At 38.8% G+C, this 9,897-nt stretch overlaps 1 protein-coding gene across 1 annotated transcript; it reads right to left on the minus strand.

The window, feature by feature from the left end:
• Nucleotides 1–3,486: 3,486 nt before the first annotated feature.
• Nucleotides 3,487–8,204, minus strand: LOC114635247 (centromere protein C-like). The gene is made up of 5 exons (XM_028783925.1): nt 8,111–8,204; nt 7,703–7,807; nt 6,665–6,787; nt 5,870–5,965; nt 3,487–3,695 (listed from the first exon to the last, which is right to left on the minus strand). The coding sequence occupies exons 1-5, from the start codon at nt 8,202–8,204 to the stop codon at nt 3,502–3,504; spliced, it is 612 nt and encodes a 203-aa protein (XP_028639758.1). The 3' UTR covers nt 3,487–3,501.
• Nucleotides 8,205–9,897: the final 1,693 nt, after the last annotated feature.

The following is a 9,897-nucleotide window of genomic DNA, read 5'->3' on the forward strand; positions in this document are numbered from 1 at the left end:
GGAGAGGAGAGAGAGATGGGAGACTTAGGGGTGGAGGGGAGCGGAGGGGAGGGGAGGGGAGAGGAGAAGAATTTTAACCACAAGAGTTTCGCACTGCTGCTGGTGGTAAGGACAAGTGGCCACAAGCCAAGGAACATAGGCCATTTCTAAAAGCCGCCAACATCCAGAGAAAAAATGAGCACAACAGTTCAATAGCCACATGGGAACTAAATTCTCCCAAAAATATCAATAAACAGACTCACCTTTAGAAAAGAACACAGGCTGTCAACGTCTTTATCCCTGACCTGTAATTCTCTGACCAGACTACTCAACCAAGCCTGGCCCCTGTGCAACTAGCCAAAATAAGGTAGAGGTCACTACTTTAAGCCACTAGTATGTGGTACTTTGTTAGGGCAATAAGAAAGAAAGAAAGAAAGAAAGAAAGAAAGAAAGAAAGAAAGAAAGAAAGAAAGAAAGAAAGAAAAGAAAAAAAACCCTAGTTACTTTTTGTTCTAATTTTCTTCATTCAATGTCATGAAAAGTCAGAACCACTTCAGCAGTAAACTTTTCTTAAAAAGAAAGATGTTATACATGCTTCTTCAAAGATTACAAGTTTTCTGGAAAACAGTTCTCAACTGGAATAATAAACCAAAGATAAGAAGCCAAATCCCTATTGTGAGTAGGGAGGAATGATAAAACAAAATAAAACAAACAACCCATCTCACATATTTAAACATCAAGATTTAAGAATGAAAAAGGGCCAGGCTGTGGTGGTGCACATCCTTGATCCCAGCACTCTGGGAGCAGTGGCAGGGGAAACCTCTGAGTTCCAGGCCAGTGTGGTCTACAGTGAATTCCAAGACAGCTGAGGCTACACAAAGAAACACTGTCTAAATGATGCCCCTCATTCCTCACCAAAAAAGACAAGAGGTCTTTCAGCTGTGTTAGCTTCCAATTCAAGGATGGCAAACTTCAAAATGTACTCGTGTGTAGGCATTCTGTTAATCTTTTTCTTTATTGGATACTTTATTTATTTACATTTCAAATGTTACCCCTTTCCTGGTTTCCCCTCTGCAAGCCCCTATCTCATTCCCCTTTCCCCTGCTTCTATAAGGGTGCTCCTCCATCCACCCACCCACTCCCACTGCCCTGGCATTCCCCTACACTGGAGCATCAAGCCTACACTGGGCCTCTTGTCCCACTGATGCCATATAAGGCCATCCTCTGCTACATATGCAGCTGGAGCCATGGGTCCCTCCATGTGTACTCTTTGGTTGGTTGCTTGGTCCCTGGAGCTCTGTGGGGTATAGTTGGTTGATATTCTTGTTCTTCCTATGGGGTTGCAAACCCCTTCAGCTCCTGCAGTCCTTTTTCTAACTCCTCCATTGGGAAGGCCCTCTGTTGGGGGATGGGCCACTCACTCATCTTCAATTTTTTAACTCATTGTTCCTGTCTAAAGGTAATCATTTTTTGAAACAGTAAAGATAAATACAAAGCCTGCACACCTTAGGGTGTGGCTCCTCCCATGTTTACCAGTACAGTTCACACTTTCAAGGCTTCATTCTCAATTTGATGATATTAGTATGAGCCATCATGAAAGAAATTTAGTGTCCTTAAAGTTAGTTACACCACAATGTCCTCTCCCTCTCTGTCCCTCCCCTTCCTCTCCTCCACCCCCTCTCCCCTCTGCTCTCCATTTTTTCCCCATTGCTCTCCTCCTGAAGGAAGTATGCCTTCAACAAACACAATTCAGACTCCAAAACTGAGAAATAAGTGTTCATTTTTGGAAACACTAAATCTCTAGTTCTATTATTAAACCAAGGCACGAAATGTCAGACTGTTAGACCCTAGCTTATCACTGGTGCTTCTCCTTACTATTAAATATAGAACTTAGTTCTCCAACAGCACATATGTCTTTCATTTCCTTAGGCCTCATATGGACACAGGTGCTGCTTCGCTGCCTTTTCACAGCTGAAGAATGTAGGAACGGAAGTTAGGTAATTTTCAAAAGTCAACGTAATAACTAGGATTAGAATCAGGGACTCTGACTCCATAATTCACATTCTCAACCTCTATAGAAGGATAGTTCTCTAAATGGAGAAATACTCCTCAAAGATTCTGAAGGTCTACTTTTAACTAGAAAAATTTTTTTAAAAGTTTTATGTCATTTAAACATGTGCCTCAAGCAGAAAATGTAGACTGAGAAAGTCTTGCATATATATTTCTAGCTCATTTTCCTTATCTAGTTAGCTTGCATCTCTAAGCATACCTCCCCCACCCCACCCCCATCTCTCTCTCTTGTTTTTGTTTCTTTATTTTTGGTTTTTCAAGACAAGGTTTCTCTCTGTAGTCCTGGCTGTCCAGGAATTCACTCTGTAGACCAGGCTGGCCTCGAACTCAGAAATCCGCCTGCCTCTGCCTCTGCCTCCCAAGTGCTGGGATTAAAGGCATGCACACCACTGCCTGGCTACCTCTTCTCACTTCCAACATTTAATTGAGATAATCTTTATACAAAATGAGAAATAGTTCTACATAGACATTTTTCAAATGAGAACATACAAATAGCTAACATTTGAATATCAGAATGCCTAACTAATTAATAGGGAAATAAAAGTACAAGCTATCACCTTATTCTACTAAGAGTGATTATTACCAAAAGATTAAAGATAAAAAATGCTGATAAGATTACACAGAAAAGTGAACATTTCTATCCCATTGGCACAAATGTAATCGTGCCACCCTATAGAAAATAACACAGAGATACCTCAAAGGAAAAACAATTTAAACCCACAGCTACAATATGACGACCCCTGCACTGGATATGTATGTGAAGGAAGGAAAGTGAGGAGACGCTTCAGGCTCTCCCATCCACAGAAACCGAGCACTTGGCATAACCTACATGCCCACTGCCTAATAGGTGGATATAAACTGTGGTACACGAGACCATGAAATATTATTTATAAAAAAGAAAATCTTATCGCTTGTGTCCTCAAATAAAACTAGAGCTCTTTATGTTATGTAAAATAAGCCAAACACCCAGACGCGCGCGCACACACACACCATACACCACACACACTCCGGGAATGTATGAGTTAATCTCAATGAGTACTAAGTCACAGGTAGACAAATGGAAACAAAATTCTGAAACACAGTAAGGATACAACAGAAAAGAATACTCTGTACATTTTTAAAGCAGTAAGAAAACATTTTTTAAAAATGTTTTCCTTTTTTTTTTGAGATTAAATTAAATCATTTCTCTCTCCCCTTCCCTTCCCTCACTTCAAACACTCCCATTACTCTTCCTTGCTCTCTTTCAAATTCCCACCCTTTTTCCTTTGTTATTACATGCATCTCTGTATACTTACATACATATATGTAATGGTAGTTGATTATCTGCTCTAATCACCCAGAAGCAGTAGCCTAAGTTGCTCACTACCAGCCAAACAGATTTAATAAATGGAAAATTTCTTTGTGTAGTGTAATTATGAGATTTCACTACTAAGTATATAGAATTTTAATGTATCACCAGAGAAACAGAAATAAGTGGAGAAGTATGCTCACCAATATATCTTGGCCAACATGCTGCTTTCCTTTTTCTTCATATGGTCCTAAAACCAATTTTCCAGTAGAAAAAAATGTTGTATCCAATGTTTTAAAAACTTTCAAACCATATTGCTCAACAAAAAACTGGTATGTATCTCGTGGCCTTATAAGATCTAGGGGGAAAATAATAATACACATATAAACCAATCACAAACTAGACATGTTTAACAACCTGTAACTCACACTTAGGGAACTGAGGTTAAAGGACTCCAAATACAAGTCCAGCTGTGCTGCAGCACACGGGAAACCTTATTGGAACAAGAGAGCTCAATGATACATACATATTGTTATTGTATACTGCATATTCTAATATTACCTGTAATAACAGACAGGCAGATAGATCACTGACTCTAGAACTAGAATTCCAAAAGTCATATTCAGCCTGGACTATAAACTGCATGATTCTTGACTATTTAATCTCTCTCTCTAAGCCTTGATTTCCTTCTTTTAAAAGGTGTGTGTTAAACAGATTCTGTGACCATCAACAAGTTTGTGCATGAAAAGGGAAGAGTGACTGGCGCAAACTAAACACTGCTATTTACCTTAGCTTACCGCTAATGCTCCCATGGAAAACAATATTACGGAGACACAATAAAGAGCTCCATGCCTTTACAAAGCTTACCATGATAACATGCATCATCACAATGACAAGTTGGTTTTGTTCATTTGATGATTAAGTAGAAACATTTTTACTTAATAAGTAAACACTACAAGAAACTACAATGTAAGGTTTAGCTAAGTAATCACTGTCTCATTTCAGATTTCCTTCCCACTCATGAGCTTTCCAAGCTCCTTAATACATCATCATCAGCTTCCAGTCTACGGTGCTAGACATTTCAGAATGTTAAGGGTCACATATACGATGCAATAAAGAAAATGCATAGGCTACTGTAACAGGTAAAAGTTGAAAACAAACACCTTTAACGCCAGCACTCGGGAGGCAGAGGCAGAGAGATGCGTTCCAGACCAGCCTGTTCTACAAAGTGAGCCCAGGCAGCCACACAAAGAAACTCTATCTTGGGGTGTGGGGGATTGCACACAGCAACAAAATGTTTAAAACAAAATTTTCCTAGCCTGGAAGAGCTCAAGTTATGTTTTGACAGTGAACAATACTTTCCGTATTTTACTCTCTACTGCCTTGTAAATAAGCATATCAAGAGAAAATAATTCTGTTAAGAGTTTATCTAAGGATGGTAAATGTAAAATAATAGTTCATTGAAAATTTAAGTGGCAATACCATTAGGGACTTGTAGTTAACCAATCTATTTGACTTGGAGGAATAGTTATCATTTCTGTGGTCTGAATAAAAATCCCCCCATAGGCTTATAAAGCTCATATATTTGAATACTTAGTTACCAGGGAGTGACACTATCAGGAGTCATGGCCCTGTTGGAGGAAGTGTGTCTGGAGAGGCTTTAAGGCTTCAAAAGCCAATCCCAAGTCCTGTGTCTCTCTCTGCCCACAGATCAGGATGCAGGCTCTCAACATCTTCGCTGGCATGCTGGCCACCATATTGATAACAGCCTGACCTGTAAACCTGTGAACAAGCCCCCAACTGAATGCTCTTTTATAAAAGCTGCCTTGGGCATGGTGTACGTCTCCTCACAGTCAGTCCTTTCAGTTATTAAGATAAGTACTTCCTATATGTAAATACTGCTTGATTGGTAAACACCCAAGTATACCCTAAACCCCTATACTACTATATACCTTAGAATTATGTATGGCCTCCCAGAAACAAGCTGTTTACTGTCTGTGTAATATAGCACGAGGCTTCTAGGCTCTTAACATTGAAGTTAATATTTGATTGAGTGACTGATGCTATTAACATTCATGTTCACAAAGGTTTCATGTCCCAGATACCATTACTGGTATCCAGAGGTTCAGAACTATTGGGTGTGCCCCAGTTCTGCATGGAGCATACACTGGAGCATATCAGGTAAATTTCCATAATTTCCCATAAAAAGCTCTTCATATATCTTCTCACTTATAGAATCCCTGGACATGCTAAAGAAGATAACACACCTGACAGGTAGTAGTATCACCACTTGATCTCCAGAATTCAGAATATAAACACATGACACTGTATTTGACATCAATGTTCATCCATAATTTTCCTCACAGAGGCTAGTTATTGGAGTAAATTTTAGTGCTGAGAGAGAGGGAGAGAAGAGAGGGAGGGACGAAGCAAGGGGAAAAGGAAGAGGAAGGAGGGAAGAAGAGAGACCATATAGACACAAACCAATCATCCAATAGTTTCTGTTACGTTTGGTATCATTCCTGAGCTTACCCATGGGGACAATCTCTCTTGTTTTGGGGTCCTTTGCCAATGTTGCCTGAAAGGGATCTCCCAGAGGTATATCCAGGCTCAACTCTATCTTATTCTCTGTAAAACAAATACCACTGAAACAAAAGTACTTACTTAAAATTAGTCTCCATTTAAAAAAAAAAATCAGTACAAAATATAATTAGGGACAAGTTGTAAAGAAAACTGACAAAGATTTAACAACTACTTTCTGTTTATAAGTTAGTACTCTAATAAACAAAAATTCAAAATCTTCTCTCTCTTTTTTTTTTTTTTTTTGTTTTTGTTTTTGTTTTTCAAGACAGGGTTTCTCTGTGTAGCCCTGGCTGTCCTGAACTCACTCTGTAGACCAGGCTGGCCTCAAACTCAGAAATCCGCCTGCCTCTGCCTCCCAAGTGCTGGGATTAAAGGCATGTGCCACCACTGCCCGGCTAAAAATTCAAATTCTAAGACATACAATTCAATATAAAGCCAATACCTCTGTGAAACATGTCAACTCTTGATTTTAAAAGACTAAATGGTGATTTGCATATTCCCTCAGAGCTGCAATTATAAAAAAGTTCTAAAAAAGGTCATTAAATGTCTATTGCAACCATACTTTGAACATGGAAAAGGGAAGGTCCACATGACTAGGTAGGAAATATTTATACAATAAGAAAAAAATTGTCTTATGCTCAAAATAGGAGTATGGCATTATAGAGTGAGTTTTAGTGATGAGAATATTATGTCTGAAGTTTTAAGAGGTATGAAATCTAAGTCATGAGAGGAAAAGTTTCATACTTTTATCATTATCAAGATGGATCCGTTTCTTGTTAACTTTTTTGTTGACTTTGCCCAGGTTTCTTTTTGCCCTTATTTTTGCTGATTCTGAAGCTGGGGATAGTATTTCAAGCACAAGTCGTCCTAAAATTTAAAAACAAAGGCAAAAATAACATCAAAAGCTTAAAGCAAAACATTAAATATATATTTCATTTCAAATTATCAAGGGAAATGTCACTGTCACTACATCCTGCAGCTGCTAAAATGACACAAACCCTAACCAATTTCAGTGCGTCTCTAGCTGCAAGTCTAGACACACAGATGAAACAAGACTCAATGACGTGTGACTCACTGGAAATCAGCAGTCTTCAGTGGAGGGTTAAAAACAAAGAGAAAGTGACAGAACTAGCAATGGATGGCACGCAGTAAAGCCACATTACGTGTTCTTTAACATAGCTACATCCACCCAAATAGGAAAGCAACTCCATCTAGCTCCTTGTTAACCCTCTATAAAGAGAAGAGTTGCTAAGAATGAGAAGGTATCATCTTTATCAGATATTAATTTTCTCATGTTCTACTATGTTTCCTTTTCGGCTGGAAGGATGATTCACCAGGAAAGACTTTGCACTGCTCTTCTAAAGGGCCAGCCTTCAATTGTCAGCACCCATGTGAGGCGCCTCACAACCACCTCGTCACTCTAGCTCCTCGGACTCCAATGACTCTGTCTCTGTGCATATCCTCACAACTACCTATACACATATAATTAAAATAAAATATACCTTAAAAAGGATTCACTTTGGGCAATTAGAAACTTCAGATATCTAAAATGCAATGTCTACAAAATCAGTCAAATAGTCAGTTACAAAAGAGAAACAAAATCAGCATTTCTATAATGAGACAAACCTGAATTTGAAACCTATTCTTAGATGTGTTTATGTGTGTATGTGTGTGTATAGGTGATGATTAAATGAAGTAATATATGTCGAAGCCCTGTCATGTGGTAAATTAGAGTAATAATTCCTTCATGTATGAGGCACTATATTCTAAATTAGGTCTTACCTGATGAACTTTGTTGATAATCTATTCGTTCCCCTCGCCAATATTCAAGAGGTTTCAAACGTATTCTATTAGATCTACGAACGTTTGGTGAATTGGAGGGCAGTACTGTCAAAAGTGAAACAAAATTCAAAATATTCAATAAACATTGGAAAAAGATGCATATCAACTTTTAGAACACAGTGTTTTAGCTAGGACACAAAAATTACCACATTTCTAGATTTCTGTACAAAGAAATAAAAGTCCATGAAAAATGAAGCCTCTACATTGGTCAAGAAATGAAAATTTGAGAACATCCATGTGTGAGAATATTAATGGTATATCATCTTATCTGAACAAGGCTACACTCTATATATTAACAGAATTTGTTGTTATAATTTGAGATTCTGTTAGTTTATGACTACTGCTAACCTGCAGAACCACTCTCAACCAGAAACTCCCAGTCAGTCAGAACAGCTGGCTCCATCCCAGGTGCAGGAACTCTGTCTTCCTTCCTGCTCTCCATTCTAGACTCTCTAGACCAACCGTTAGCCTTGCTGCGGCCTGCCCTCCTGAGTAACACCTCCCAGCCCACTCCCAAGCCCTTGGGACCCAGTCTTCCAGTGCAGACAGTTCCTCCTCACCACACCTCTCAGCCTCTCCTTCTATCCCATCTCCATTCCTTTGTGACTTCTCACAGGCCCACAGAACATGTACAGGGACACCAGTCACCACACTTTAGCTGGGAATCGGGGATCCCAAAGAAATCACAGTTGGCTAGGACCTAGAATGGGCAATAGCAACCAAGGCAAGAATATCCACCACATGACAAAGACAAAGCAGATAGCTATGGCAAGAAACACTTCAAAAGTCACAACTTCAGAGGCCTACATTCCAGCACAAAGACAACCATGAATAACCAAGACGCCTCTTGTAACGGGCCCCAGGAAAAACATTTTAGCTAAAACACAGAAAAGGGCTGCAAAATAGCAGTAAACAAATATGCTCAAAGATGTTAAAGAGGCTATGAATAACCAAGTTAATGAAGATCACGAAAACACAGAGATGAATAAAATCATAGAACAGGTCAAGACATGAAGGTAGAACAAAAATGAACCAGTAAAGTAAAACTGTAAATACAAAGCTCAGGCTGTCAATCAAACTCCTCAGAAGCAAGCCTCATCAATGAAGGACACAAGAGAGAGAATCCCAAGTGAGGAAGAAAACAGAACAAGTAGCTCAGTCAAAGGAGGTGTTAAATTTTCAGACACCCAGACATAAGCTACCCAAGCTACATGAGATACTACAAAAAGGCCAAACGTATGAATAATAAGTGTAAAGGAAAGAGATGAAACCCAGGACAAAGGCATAGAAAATATTTTTAATAAAATCATGGAAAAAATTTTCCCAATCTAAAGAAAAATACCTATCAAGATATGGAACCAGGAAAAAAAAATCAAACTAGAAACCCTAAAAGAAATTGAGTTTTTGATATATACAACCTATCAAAGTAAAATTGAGATTAAATAATATAAACAGATATATTACAATTAAAATAAAAGAAATAACTAAGTCTCTCCACCACTCCCCAAAAGGAAAGAAAAACAGACCAAGGATAGATGGATGCAGAATTCTACCACAAATTGAAAGAACTAACACCAATATTGTTCAAATTATTCCACAGAATAGAAACTAAAGGATTATTTCCTAGTTGGTTCTCCAAAGCGAATATTAAATATTACCCTGATAGCAAAATTATACAAAGACTTAAACGAGAAAGAGTTACAGACAAAACTCCTTAATAAACATAGCTGCAAAAATTCTCAATAAAATACTTGCGAATTTCATGCGGGTCCTCCAACAACTAGAGCAGGAGGGTAGGAAGTGGGGCTGTCCCTAACCCTGTTGCCTGTAGATTCTGGATCCTGTTCCCAACTGAGCTGCCTTGCCTGACCTCAATGGGAGAGGATGTACCTAGACCTGCAGTGACTTGAGGTGCCAGGGTGGGTTGGTACTTAGGGTGGGGACATCCCCCTTCTCAGAGGGAATAAGTGGAGGGGCTGTGTGAGGGGGTGGGGGTTGGGTGATCATGATGTAAAGTGAATATATTAATTAATTGAAAAAGAAATAAAAAACAACAACAAAAAACCCAACAACAACAATAAAAAAAAGTTGGGAACAGTACCTTCCACAGTTAGAAGAGAGAAGAGAAGAGAGGG

The sequence above is a fragment of the Grammomys surdaster genome, unplaced genomic scaffold (assembly GCF_004785775.1).
Source record: "Grammomys surdaster isolate TR1022 unplaced genomic scaffold, NIH_TR_1.0 72154, whole genome shotgun sequence".
NCBI lineage: Eukaryota > Metazoa > Chordata > Mammalia > Rodentia > Muridae > Grammomys > Grammomys surdaster.

Bases quoted from the DNA above. Each gene is read 5' to 3' on its own strand.
- LOC114635247 (XM_028783925.1), bottom strand. From the start codon at position 8,204: ATGGAGAGCAGGAAGGAAGACAGAGTTCCTGCACCTGGGATGGAGCCA. The intron at 7,808-8,110 runs GTTAGCAGTAGT...CACTTTTGACAG, and splicing joins GGTTGAGAGTGGTTCTGCAG to TACTGCCCTCCAATTCACCA. The intron at 5,966-6,664 runs GTATGAAACTTT...TTTGTTTTACAG, and splicing joins CCATCTTGATAATGATAAAA to AGAATAAGATAGAGTTGAGC.